General features: G+C 38.7%; 2 protein-coding genes across 5 annotated transcripts in view; both read left to right on the top strand.

Moving 5' to 3' along the window:
* The window catches only part of mcm9 (minichromosome maintenance 9 homologous recombination repair factor), a 14,394-nt gene extending 7,807 nt beyond the window's left edge, over positions 1–6,587 (top strand). Inside the window, exons 10-16 of one of the 4 annotated variants that reach the window (XM_015028110.1) lie at positions 4–90; positions 1,262–1,436; positions 2,040–2,242; positions 2,392–2,595; positions 2,892–2,974; positions 4,486–4,631; positions 5,244–6,587. In XM_015028110.1, the coding sequence (XP_014883596.1) occupies positions 4–90; positions 1,262–1,436; positions 2,040–2,242; positions 2,392–2,595; positions 2,892–2,974; positions 4,486–4,631; positions 5,244–6,126 (1,781 nt within the window). In that variant the 3' untranslated portion in view covers positions 6,127–6,587. Of the gene's footprint in view, positions 1–3; positions 91–110; positions 1,437–2,039; positions 2,243–2,391; positions 2,596–2,891; positions 2,975–4,485; positions 4,632–5,243 lie in introns of those variants that run through there. The other 3 variants (XM_015028111.1, XM_015028109.1, XM_015028112.1) reach the window with 3 other exon arrangements.
* Positions 6,588–7,181: 594 nt separating this feature from the next.
* On the top strand, positions 7,182–11,836 carry pcare2 (photoreceptor cilium actin regulator 2). Its single transcript, XM_015028113.1, has 2 exons — positions 7,182–10,123; positions 11,358–11,836. The coding sequence occupies exons 1-2, from the start codon at positions 7,476–7,478 to the stop codon at positions 11,416–11,418; spliced, it is 2,709 nt and encodes a 902-aa protein (XP_014883599.1). The 5' UTR covers positions 7,182–7,475; the 3' UTR covers positions 11,419–11,836.
* Positions 11,837–13,873: the final 2,037 nt, after the last annotated feature.

Genomic DNA, 13,873 nt, shown 5'->3' with positions numbered 1-13,873 from the left:
CTGGTACAGGAAAATCTCAGTTTCTGAAATATGCAGCCAAGGTAATCTCCCGATCCGTACTTACTGCTGGAATTGGATCAACCAGTGCTGGTGAGTATTTTTCCAATCATAAGCAGTGTTTTCTATGAGCAGTGTTTTCTATATAGGAGCTTTAGGAAGGATGGGGCACCTGATGATTATTCAAGACCAGCACTGAAACAAGTCTTTTTTTTTTTTTTGCTGCTATAGTGCTATGATGATGGTGGTGGTTGTAAGAGTTTGTCCCGCAATGTTTGGGTTGCCGGTTCAGTTCCCGCTCTATCTGCCCCAGTCATTGTGTCTTTGGGCAAGACACTTCACCTGCCTTCCTGCTGCTCGTCAGATGCCCTGGTGGTGCCGGTGTGTGGCAGCCTGGCCTGATTTGAGTTCATATTTGGTTTCCCTTTGGCATAAATAAAGTATTTCTGAATGCTGAAAGTGATAAAGTCTTACTTAAATGACAGAGCCTGGGTGATCACAGAAGGTCTGCAAATACCTGTGAGTATTTGTGTAGTTAAATGACACCAGCCAATTTCCACCCCTGATTATGACCCGTTGGATCTTGCAAAAGAAAATTGGGATTTCTCAAGATGTTTGTAGGAAGTCCTCACAAAGTTTCATTGTTGAAATGAAGAGGCTATAATTTACCAATAACACAGTGGCTGACCTAAGTAGAACTTATTCAACTTTGTGGCCTTTTGAAAGCAAGCTTGTTCCTTTTGGTTGTAGGGAACTGTTTTCCATTTGTCAGTGGAAAATGAATGCTGACTTCCAGTCACAGTCGACTGTGAAGCATGGTGATTCATCTATTATTGCATGGGAATATTTCTCATACTTTTTATTACATGCTAGAGGTTATAGATCAGTTGGACTACATGACCAGCTAAATTTCAGGATGTTAATCCAACCATGAAGTTTCAGAGTTCCCACCATTCCCTGAAATCCTCCAAAGTTTGTACATTTTAAAAATAAAGGTTAGAGGTGATGAAAAGTTGCCTGGCCTTTGTCAGCTGTGGCTACTATCCAGTAACACCATCAGTGTGTGAATGTGTGTGAGCTCACAATGCAGTGGCATGTCTGAACATTAAGGTGGTTGTAAGGAGTTTGAGCTTTACTTCCTTTTTTAAAACATACTTTTGAACACTGCTGTTTCTCAGAGCTTTCATTTTTCTAATAGAACATTTTCTACTTTGCCAATCTAAACATTTCCTGATGTCTTCCTGTTCTCTCTGTCTTATTGAAGGTCTGACGGTTGCTGCAGTAAAAGATGGAGGTGACTGGCACCTGGAAGCTGGAGCACTGGTTCTGTCTGATGGTGGTTTGTGCTGCATTGATGAATTCAGCAGCATCAAAGAACATGATCGAATCAGCATTCATGAAGCGATGGAGCAGCAGTCAATCAGCGTAGCCAAAGCTGGGTATGTATATTTACACTCACTGACATCTGCCCTCCTCCCTGCATGAACATTTCCACTCTTTCTCACTGGGCTAACAGCAGCTACTCTGACCTCATCGTCTCTCTGTCCCCGGTCACGTCTCTTATTATGTCCCATCAATGATGACAAATCCCCTGTGGTGCTAATTCTCCCTCCTTCTCTGCTCCTGAATCTGCTCTAGCGGTTGAAGTTTGTGTGGAACACATATCTGCTACACATTTTTCTGCAGCACAAGCCACCTGTTACAGTGTCTTTGGTAATTTCATATATTTACCCTCATTTGGTCAATGCCGGGTCCCAATTTCCACCTTGATTATGTCCCGTTGGATCTTGCAAAAGAAAAAATTGGGATTTCTCAAAACCTTTGCAGAACCTTGAGAAGCTTTTGCAGAATCTAGCAAAAGTAAATCATGATTCTTTTTTTTTCCTTTTCTCCATGTAGGCCTCATACAATTAGGATAGATGTATTAATTAAACCGAAGTATAAATTAAAGTTGAATACAAATGATGCTATCATAGGATATGTGTAGATAAAATCTATTTACACTTTTTGTTTTGATCTCTTGACTCCTAATCTCTCTACAGCATGGTGTGCAAGCTGAATACTCGAACCACCATATTGGCAGCTACCAACCCCAAAGGACAGTATGATCCCAGTCAGCCTCTCTCTGTGAACGTGGCTCTGGCCAGTCCTTTGCTCAGCCGGTTCGACCTGGTTCTGGTTCTGCTGGACACCAGAAACGTAGAGTGGGACTGTATCATCTCTTCTTTTATTCTTGAGGACCGAGGTAGGACTAAAGTTTTTTTTCTTTTTTCCCCCCCATCTAGTTTTGAATTCATTTTTAGTTATCATTGATGATGTTCATGCTACATTTCTCCTTCTACTCTGACACACTTTACGGGCAGCATCAGTACATGTCTCCCCATGATTTCTCAGGAACTCCAGCTGATGCCAGTGGGCTCTGGTCCATGGAGAAAATGAAAACTTATTTCAGTGTGATTAAACAGCTGCAGCCTCAGGTGTCCGAAGAAGCCAACTGCATCCTGACTCGTTATTACCAGCTGCAGCGTCAACAAGACGGCCACAGTGCCGCCCGCACAACTATCCGCATGCTGGAGAGTCTGAGCAGACTTGCTGAAGGTGAGAACAGACTGAAGTCCAAAACAATTTCACTTTACATTATGATGATCAAAAGTTCAAACTCAGAGGACTGTCAGTGAAATGGGAACAGCGGCTTTAATCTTTTACCTTTAGCTACTGAAATATGTGACATGATTAAAGATGCTTGCTGTGCCTCAGAAATGTAGTTGAACATAAAAGAAAGGGAAATCTGAAAAAAATCTTTAAAAATATGCATGTTTCCAGATGGCATCATAGTGCCAGTAAAAGGGAAAATGATTTGATAAACACCTGCTCCTTTCTTAAACTTTACACAGCACATGCCCGGCTCATGTACAGAGAGACTGTTACTATCGAAGATGCTGTTACGGCCGTGTCAGTCATGGAGTGCTCCATGCAGGTAAGGAGAAAACAGATTGACCCATTTTACTATACAAGTGATGATCCTTTGGATGTTAATGTCTTTAATGTTCTTATCTTTAGATACATTTTGGTTTGCTCCAAAATCCTTATCAGTATTTTCCGTTACATGGCTGTAGCATCTTCAGTTTATATATTTTGCTGTCCACATGAGGCTGCAGGAAAAACTAAAAAGCTACAGACACATTGGGTGCGCTGCGGACACTGTTATGCATCTCTTTGTTATATTGTTCATTTGTAGATGCTTTACTTATTCTCAATTACTTCATGTCATAATGAAAGTGAGTTGTAGATATCAGTGTGTGTATTTTTATTTATGTATTGGAGTTGGTTTTAGTTTTTGGACAGGTGTCTTTATACAGGTAACATGTGCAAACAAGTGACTTTAAGATGAGGAATCCAGGAGGGTTTAAAGAAAAACTAACAGGCCTGTGAGACCTGGAGTTCATATTGGTTCGTAGTTTATCAAATACTGATGTCATTCAATAAAATGCTAATTAATTACTTAAAAGTCATGTGATTTTATGGATTTTAGTTTCAGATTCCATCACTCACATTTGAAGAGTAGCTGATAAAAATGACAGACCTGCTTTGCAAGTGGAAAACCTGAAAAATTGGCACAGTATCAAATACTTGTTCTCCCTACTGTAGAATACACTGCAGAAAACAAAAAAGACTTTTGTGGTTTACTTAGTTGATTTGTTGATTGTTTTTGTTTATTTATAGTTATACAATATTATGATTAGAAAGTTTTCACAGAAAAATGGGATGGGGGTTGGATCTTATGACGTGGCTGAGTCTTGTTTTGACTCAAGAAATGAAAATTTGTTTGGCTGGTTGAGCCACATACATTCGAATTGATTTGACAATTTTAAACTCATTAAAACCTGAAAACTTTCTTCAACAAAGAAGAAAGTTGTTCACAATTATTTGGCTCATGCATCACTGATGTTTAGGGAATCAGTGAAGGTGAGATTATATTCACACGTCTAAAATCTAACTTTCAAGTAAGCTGAAAGGACTTGTCTTATTATAAAAGATGGCATGTTGCCTGCTAAGAAAGATCGGCCTGGTTCTGAGCAGTTACTAAATGGGTTTGTTCTGTTGATGTCATGAGTTCATGCCAGACAGAAACACCCAGGATTCAGTTTGCTCAAACTGTAAAGAGTTTGAGCTGCTTAATATTAGAAAATCTAGTGATGGTAATAAAGTTGATAAATATTATCATTTGCAGTTATGCCTTTATTTCCCTCTTCTCATCTGTTCTTCCATCACTGTGACCTTTAGCAGTTTGGCCAGGGTCATTTATGTCTGGTGTGAGCATTTCCTGCAGTAGCACTCTGGAATATATTAGCCAAAAACTACTGCACATTTGCGACATGGATATTGCAGACACCAATGTTGCGATCACTGTGCTCCCATGTTGTATAGTCTTGTTTTATTTTGCAGTCCTGTGGCAGTCATTAACCGTCTGGTGCATCCTTCCTTTAGGGTGGTGCTTTGCTGGGAAATGTAAACGCTTTGCTAACAACATTCCCCACCGACCCCCTTCAGCAGTATCAAACCCAGTGTCAGATGCTCTTGGAGGGACTGAACCTGCCTGAGATTCTTCAAAGTGAGATGGAGCGACTGGCCAGGTGAGCAACTCTAGAATCTCAACACTTATTTTATTCATGTGCACATTTTTAGTGCTTAAGATTTGTTGCTGACATGATGGTTTAGTTACACAAAAAAAGTTAAGAGTTAGGCACCCAATAGGAGCCTGGCTGAATGATGACAGGAGCTGCTATAGCCACCAACCAATCAGAGGATGAGGGAAGTGCAGGAACAAAACAAAATAGGAGTACACAACCGAGGGAGCTCAGCAAAGCATTATTATTAAATGTAGTACTTAATATTCTTTAATATGCAGGTAAATTAGCAAAGAATTTTTCATGTTAAAATATGGTATTACTAGCTATAAGTTTTAAATTACGTTTACGTTAGTTACATTAGTTTTTAGTGAATAGTAAATTGTGAAAGTTACCTTTTAAATTCTGGGTACTTAACTTTGTAAATTTATTTAAAAACAGCTGAACGTTCAAAGAACCTGTGATTATGCTAGATAAATCAGATATTATAGCTGTTCATGTTACCTTTAATACTGTATATTTTTAACTCTTCACTTATGCAGTGGACAGTGCAATTAGCAAACCCAGACTTGTATATCATAATAAAATGCATTTTTGTGGATGTTGTGTCTTTGCTAGGCTAAGGACCAACACCCCAGAGGCCAGTGTGTGTGACCTGTCTGTTTCTACAGACCAGCATCAGCTACATGTTTCAGACTCTGAAACCTCCAGTGACCTAAAGAGTTGTGTAACAGTGAAGAGTTGTTTGGACCAGCTTCCTGCCACGAGTCCTTCACTGTCCCCAGATGATGTCATCCTACCCATCATTACATCAACCCAAGGAAACATAAATACTGCACCAAACAATAGCTGGTCAGTATCATCAGCACTAAGAGCAGGGCAAAGCAGAGTTGACAAAAAAGAACAGAGACTCCTGCCTGAGAAGAAGAACAATAATGTTTTGCTAAGTGAAAAGATGGCGGGCGAAGATGCAAAATTGACAGACCTGCACACAAAACTGTCAGCTTTTATTTTCAAACCCAGAAATAGGAAACAACCTGACCACTGTGGTAATGAAGCAGAAACGTTAAGAGAAAAAGGGATAAATATGCAGACGTCAGCTAGTCACGATGACTTAACTAGCCAAATGCCACAAGCAAAGAAAAAGAAACAAATGGAAAAGCTAAATAATGGACATTCACAACACTGTACAGGCAAACCTACAGCAGCTCAGACTAATTTGGAAAGAGTTCCTCATGAAACAGAAACTTCTAAGTGTGAACTAAAGAAGTCGGATCTTATTCATGTTCCAAACCAACATGCAAAACCTGTAAGCAACAGTGAGGTGAACATGAGGAAAAGGAAGTGCTTTAATTTGAGCCCGCCACTAAATAATGATGGATCTAAGCCGTTCCTTTCAGGTTTTTCTTTCTCTGGTCTTACTGTCTTTTCTAGTGATGTCCTTGACACCGACTGGGACCAAGAAGTTTCAAAGACCACCAAAGACCGTCCGCATAAATAGTGTAGTGAGGAACTGAATTTATTTATTTGTCTTAAAAAACTTCTTGGTTCAAAAATTCTTAAAAGTGAAAAAGAGGAATTGTACATGTTTTGTTTTCTGTATTTCAAATTTTGAGCAGAGGCTGAATAATCACCTTCATAATGAGAAAGTGTCTGTAAAAAATAACGAAAAAGAAAAAAAAAAGTTTTTCTAGTGAACTTTCTTGGATTTCTGCTTTTGACCGATGAAATGTTGCTTAAGAAGGTTGCTCTAATCGAATATAAAAATGGGATAAAATGTGGTTTGGACAACCTGGTTTGATTTTAATTTAGACATTTTAATTTTTCATAACACCAACAAGGATGTGAAAGTCATGTCTGTACTGTGCCTTCTCGGCTTCATATCTGCTTCTTACTCCAGCTCAAGGAAGCAAAACCTTTTTATTGCATTAATGCAAAAATAAAGTCAACTGACATCAGCAGGTAAAACAAAGCATGAATGATCTTTAAATCCCAATTTTTGATTTTGTCCTTTTCACACTGAAGTGATATAAAGATGCCATCTGCAAAGGTGTCAGTCAGCTTTGCAGTGAAACAGAAAGTAGAAAAACATTGAAGAATAAATGGGTGATGGGATAATTAGGAGCATTATTTCTATGTTCAGTTTCTTTTTATAATTTTCACAATGGTTGAGCATCTTTAGTGAGTCTCTCTTTCAGTGGTTTATTTCCTATGATATTGAGCGGCTGTTCAGCTTTGAGACTATTAGGTACAACATCTCAACAATGTTAAAAATGACAGTGAAAATACATTACCAACATATTACACCAAGAAGTTCAATAATCATTTACACTTGTTGGTGTAAATGATTATGAAACAAAACACAGATAAGACATACATGTCAATACTACATGTGAATTGCTGGGCATTTTTCAGGTCTTAAATGGCCATCATCTGAAATAGGTCCAGCAGGCTGTAAACTTGACCAGCAGGCCAGTAGATGAAGCTAAAAACACTCTGACAACCTGACTCTGATTAACCTGATGAGATTAAAGTCTTAGACATAAATGCTCTGGTGTGTGTGTGTGTGTGTGTGCATGTGTGTACGTACTTGGATGCTAATGCACTTACTGTGGCCATCTGTGCAACCAGCACCCACCTGCACAATCTGACTTATCTTCTGCACTTCTTTGTAAACACTGCTAGTCGTCTTTACAGTACAGTTTGCAACTGGACTTTGAGAGGAAACCATAAAACGGATACAAGAGACTTTCTGTAAGACTGGAATCAAAAATCAATACTGGATAAAATCTTTTTCTTCATTTCAGAGAGCTTCCTTCCTTCTCCTGCGTAACACTTTTGCTTTTGAACATGGGTTGTTCACCATCAAAAGGAAAGTTATTTTCAAAACCACATCAGTTTGATGTTCAGAATGCCCTGGTCACTGAAGAATTACAGGAGGTTGCGGATGGTGGACCTGCACTGGATGAAGACACCTGTTTACAACCTCAAAACAAGGAAGAGGAACTGCCACTACTTACTGACGAATACTGCACAAAAGAAACTTCAGTGGCTCATCTGGACCCTGATCCAAAACTTCCTGAAAATGACATGGATTCTGAGGTAACAAAGGTAAAGGAAATGCCTCAGGAAATAATTGGAATTGTCATGGAAATGCCTATGAGTCAGAAGGTGGAGACCCGAAAGAAAAACATGAAGAAGAGATCTGCAGAAAGGCAGAGAAAGTCTTCTGTAGTGCAAACAAAGGCAGGTTTGTCACCACATATGGTGAGAGCTCACCAGGCTGCTTACAATTTCCTGAACCAAAATATCTCCAAATATGAAATTCTTCTGGGGCTTCTAGACCAGGCTACCCAGACACAGCTGTCCCTCCAAACACCAATGTCTGCTTTGGCGTTGTACTTTGAGGAAATCAACCAGGCACTAGAGGAGATGGCTGAAGAGGGGGAGCTGATGCTCAAGGAGCATGGGGACAGCATGACTTTACCTTCTGGGATGTTTGGTCAAGCTGTATGCTCGGCTAAACCTATGGATAATTTTGATCCATCACCAGATCTTTTACATCAACTACTTGCAGATTCATCAGAAAAAATCAGGCAAGTTAAAAGCTCAGTGAAGACTCGGAGCGATACTATACTTGAGGAGGGAATAGAGTATTTTTCTTCCCTCTCTAAACTGTATACTGAGAAGCTTCAGGCGAAGCAGGCTGCAGAGTTTAGGTTGGCTCAAGTACTTGCAAAGGTTGAGACAGTGACTATTAGGAAGTCTAACCCAGAAGATTCTGCACTGCACAGTGAGGACAGTGGTATCGGAGGAGAGAGTGAGAGTTTGACAGGATCTGAAAGGAACCATTGCCACCGTGGGAGTGCTGGATCAGGAAGTTGTGGGTCTGAAGTCAACATTCGGGGTACATATCAAAATTATTCAGCTGGTTTTGTTAGTAATACTAGAAATAGTGAAGAGGAGGAGGAGGAAGAGGATGAAGAGCGGCATGCAGAAAAATATCAAGAAGATAATGAAATTGACCAGTTTGAGAGGAAGAGATCAAACTCTTCTCCACCAGATCCCTGTCACGCTCTTCGTTACATGTATGAAAACTCCATGAAAGATCAGCAGCCTGCCTTCAAACTTTTCAATGCTGAACACTCTCTAATAACAGAGCAACAAAAGAGTCAGATGGAATTAGATGAAAAAATTAATATAATTTCTGAAATGCAAGGACTAAATGACTTTGTAAAGCTGCAGTGCAATTTGCATCAAGCTGGACATCGGCGATATTCTTTGGATGGATCAGCTGGTGAACACAAAGGCCAAGACAGAGCCAATCGGCGACCTGGTTCTTTATCTTCACCATCAAATAAACCACGAACGTGCTATTCAGTCAAAAGGCTCATAAATACATTTAGCCAAGGGGTTGTTGATGGGAGACCTGGACAGAGTCTTTTACATACTGCACCTCACATCATGAGGCCCAATAAAAGTTGTATTCTTCTAGAGTCCAGAGTAGTTAATAAAACAGGAGGTGACATCGTCTCTGGCAACAACAGCAGCAGCTCTCCAGATGGCAGGGATGACCAAGATATGGATAATCTACCACCGCCACCCCTGGAAGTTCTAATGGACAATTCCTTTCGACGCAATGAAGACCAACTACGAAATGAAAAACTACATGAAGACCCGGTTCTGACTCTTCCGTTAATCCACCAGACCACTGGGATTTCCCAGCGAAGGAAGATAGTTATGCAGAATGTAGAAGTTCTGCCGAACAAAGCAAATGTAAAAATTAGATCAATGGCTGTGTCACCTGCCCCTCCTGTTAGGCATGAGGGAGTTACTGAGGTGCAACATCAAAAGTTGAAACTGGAAACAGATCTGTCTGAACAAACTGAGAAAGCGAAAAGGATCTACAAACAAGCAAGAAAGATTATCCATTTGCGCAATGCAGGAGAATCCACCGGCATGAAAAATGTTCAAATTCCAGTCTCAGGAGATTTAACATCCCTTCAAGCTACAAGATGTGAAGGCAATGAGATACCGTCCTGCAGTCTGCCCGTCATAGCACCACCTGTTTCACGAGTACGCTTACCACCATCATGTCCTTCTGTGCACCACACCGTTCCACATCCCCCTGTACTCAGACAGCATCTCAACTCTGGATCCTCTTCTCGTCCAAATTCTCCAAGAAAAGTTACACGTACAAATGATAACAGCACAGAACAGATCATTCCTCATATGTCCTTTCATGATGCCCGCTCAGTCTTCTGTCAAAACGAGTTGAACAATTCCCAGGCCTGCCTGCCCTTTGGAAGTTCTGTTCTCCCCAGAAAATGGGGGGAAGTCTCTCGAGGCAGATCGTCCACAAGAGGAAGAGAGAATTCAACCCGTCGCACACAGTCAGAGCAGAGGCCTGGAATGACTTCCTATTCAGACCTGGAAACAGATGCCCCTTTGGTGTCCCAGCAGACCAAGGAGGATGAACCTGTTGCAGAAAAATACAGGTAAATTGAACCCTTAAGATAGGCTTATACTTAACACAGTGAACTGGGCGCACTGTGGTGGAATTAGCAAATCTTTGTCACAGGACCTCAAGGCCCTGGTGGGGGTGTAGGGATGAAAACGTTCAGAGATGTAGATTGGTGTCTGTCCAAGCAGAGCTCGCCAAGTTAATAGCAATATCTTAATATCCACTTGATAATGAGGCAGGAGACAATTAGAGGTGGAGGTACACGACAAAATATCTATTTGTTTATATCATATTTACTTACACTGAATAAAAAAACATGTACACGTTTTTTTCTCACTGTCTCAAGTTTATTGGACGGCCTTTAAACCTGACTCAGTTCCACCAGTTCTGTCAGGAGGACGGAGCAAAAACGCCACCAAATACTGTGAGAAACTTGTGGAAAGAAACTCATATGGTAATGATACAGGCTAAAAAACAGTTATCCCTGATACTGACCAAATGTATGTAAGCTTTTGAATTGAAGTACAGTTACAAAAAAGATCTCTAAAAAATGTTCTCACTAAGTTGGTAATTCTATCTAAACTAAAACAAGAAATGATTGGTCTGATTTAACTTCCAACTGTGAGAAAAAAATTGCATAGGTGTCTTTATTCAGTTTATGATAAGTTCTTTACATTATTAAGCCATTTAATTTATGCCAAGTTAATAAATAAATAGACTACTGAGTCCAATCATTTACTTTCAATATTTGAGATTACAGTGAAGAATGGGATTATTTCCATGGAATCCAACCCTTTGTAGTTTTTAGTGATCTACAATTAAAGACCAAAACTTGGCCTTGAAGTACCATCATCAACAATGCTAAGAAATAGAGAGTGAACTAAACAAAATTTCTAAAAAGAAGTGAAATATTCCTAAGGTTAAATGTGGCTTGTACTTAAAATAATTTTAAGTGTATTTATTTTCATATTCTTAGATGATGTTGAAGCAGTTTGCATGATCATGTTTTTATTTTTATTAAGTTATGAACTCATTTTATCATTTCCATGTTTTAAAAAAGAAATCAGTTCTAATTTTTATATTTGGAACAAAAGCACACTGCCTACAATGATACTACTAAGTCACCTCCAGCCTGTACAACGCTGGGCTTAATCCAGATTGGATTAGATTTGTAGCTCCACTCCACAGTTGATGTCAGTTTCTAAACCTGTTACCCTACATGACCTGATGCAGGAAAACTCACCTCCACTCTCTGTCACTCCCTGTAGTCTAGACAACTCTCTGAAGACAGAAGAAAAGTCCCAGGTGGATCCAGCTGCTGGAAACTGATTCTGGTTAAGGTTGAACAAATCCACAGAGGAAGATGGAAAAGATTTATTATAAACACCTGAAATGTTTCTGTTGTTTGTTTTAATTGTGAATTATTTTTTGTAGCGCTGATCTTAGATCAGAGAGCATATCTTATAATTCAAGTAAGTTTTTTGAGCTCATTTTTTTAAAGAACTTTCAATTATAATTTATTTTAGTTTACATACACACTTAAGCATTTTGCTAAATGCAACATCAATTCTAAACTTTTAAATATGTTCCTAGTCTATAGTTAAAAACTGAGGATGCCTAAAACATTGTATATCATTATCCATGTTTCGTGTTTTTAACCTGTTGTCATTTTTTTCTGATTTTGTGAAGCACTTTGGTTGAAATATTGGTCGTGTAAATGACTATAGAAATAAATAATTTATTGATACAAGTTTGTTAAAAGATTGTAGATGGTAGTTGGTGGTGGTCTGTCTCAGCATTTCTGAGAGTCTCTGACTGAAAATGTTCTGTGTTTGTATTTTTTGCACTGAACAGCCTAATCTTTATCAACAAATATTTTCTATTCCAGTTTTCTATGTAACTTCATTGTTGTGTCTCCAGTTCAGTTGGTTGTCCAGCTGAAGATCAAGATATATAATCTCATCCAACACCTTCAGCTCTCCTGACATGGAAATAGTGTTTGACAATTTCTTGTTTCTGTTGGAATCTACAATCATCTTTTATCTGTTCAAATTTGGTGTACCATCCACATTCAGGTTTGCTTAATAAATAATATGTATAAATATTTGTTAGTACTGTTATAACAAGCTTTAGTGTGAAGACTGTGAAACTTATTTTTTACTCATTTTATCCTACTAAATTAACTATTTTTCTGTGACTTTGGAACTGCACTGATGTAATATCCCATTTTAGCCACACGGTGGTGCCAGCGCTCCTTCTTGAGCCTCTCCTTTGATTTCCTGAGATCTTTTGAGTAAATATAGTGTTAATAGGCATGTTTATCCAAGGTCATTTTCGAGGGTGGGTAAATTACCAAAAATTGTACTCAAGTAAGAATGGTGCTACTTAACAGTATTTTTTTACACTAAAACTTACATTAGGCAATGTGATTACATGTTAAAATAGGCTAACGAACGTCCAATAACAACATTTACAATAATCTCCTGACTGTGACCCAAAGGGCTCAGCAGATAGAAAACAACAATAGAAAAACAAAACTTGTGTATAAACAGGATGTCTCACTTTAGCAAAAGCTCCAGGTGTGTATCTGTACTGGTCCGGTTTTGTTTAAACTTGATTTTCATTTAGTAAAGTAAAAGTAATGATATTACACAAGTAAAATCAAAAAGCATAGTGTAGTAAAACTAGGACTAAAAGTCCAATCTTTCCAAGACATTGCTTAAGCAAATGTAACTGAGTGAATGTAGATATAATTTTTTAAAATAAATTGCATATCTTTATTTACTAATATTTAGCACCTTGGATGGAGCAGCTTGTCAACAAATAAGCAATTTATTTTTGGGGCTCAATAAAGCTATTCTATTCTATTCTATTCTATTCTATTCTATTCTATTCTATTCTATTCTATTTCTGACAGAAATGGACCAGATTTCAGTTCACTTTAACTGTGCTATAAACAGATCCTGAATTGTTCAGTTTATGTCTGTCACTTATCAATATGATCAAAGTCCAGTCCAAGTTTTGTGTTTGTCACTGAATCTGATTTCAGTTTCAGACAAGCACATCTTAGCTGCTTGTCTTATTATTTCTAACATGTTGCATATCTTACTAACCATAGGCTGGAGTTGGGTAGAGAAATAAAGCATCTCCTTTTGGATCAAGGCTTCTCCATTTACAAACTTGTAAAGAACCAAACTGGATCCTCATCTAAGTTCCTCTGAAAGATGGGAGATGACGGGAATGATTTCCTGGGAAGGGATTCAGCTGTGAAATCTTTTGTGATTCAAACAGAACTTGTCCACAGGGACAAGAAAACTTTAATACAGTTTGTGACCAACAAACCTCTAAACAACAAAAAGATTAGAAAGAAGCCAAACTGCATTCCACAGATCTTAACCATACAATATATTCTCAGGTGATGGTATGACATCATGGACCCAGAAGGTTCCCAGTGCTGGGTCACTGGTTTCAATGGTGTGACTAAACACTGAGGCATTGTTCTTGATGTATGTCAAAGAGCTGCATCTGATTGGTTTGTATAAAGTTAAATATACTACTGGATCAGAGTTTCACATTAATTCCCTCAACTCTGTCCGCCATAAAGTGATGTTCAAACTAAAATGCGGCCATTTCAGAAACGTGCATTCATGTCATGCTGTGTTTGAATATCATGAGCACATGTGTAATTTGGGGTTTTCTTTCTAGATCCAGGAGATTTCAAAATAGGTTTTTCCTCACAGCTTTATGGCAGTTATTTCAAAATACGCTCATTTTTCAGCTTTAC

Source organism: Poecilia latipinna, unplaced genomic scaffold (genome assembly GCF_001443285.1).
Source record: "Poecilia latipinna isolate Pla-1442-1.1 unplaced genomic scaffold, P_latipinna-1.0 Scaffold114, whole genome shotgun sequence".
In the NCBI taxonomy this organism is placed as follows: domain Eukaryota; kingdom Metazoa; phylum Chordata; class Actinopteri; order Cyprinodontiformes; family Poeciliidae; genus Poecilia; species Poecilia latipinna.
The sequence above is the reverse complement of the archived record's forward strand: the minus strand, read 5'-3'. Positions and strand labels throughout refer to the sequence as shown.

Bases quoted from the DNA above. Each gene is read 5' to 3' on its own strand.
- pcare2 (XM_015028113.1), top strand. From the start codon at position 7,476: ATGGGTTGTTCACCATCAAAAGGAAAGTTATTTTCAAAACCACATCAG. The intron at 10,124-11,357 runs GTAAATTGAACC...CACTCCCTGTAG, and splicing joins CCTGTTGCAGAAAAATACAG to TCTAGACAACTCTCTGAAGA.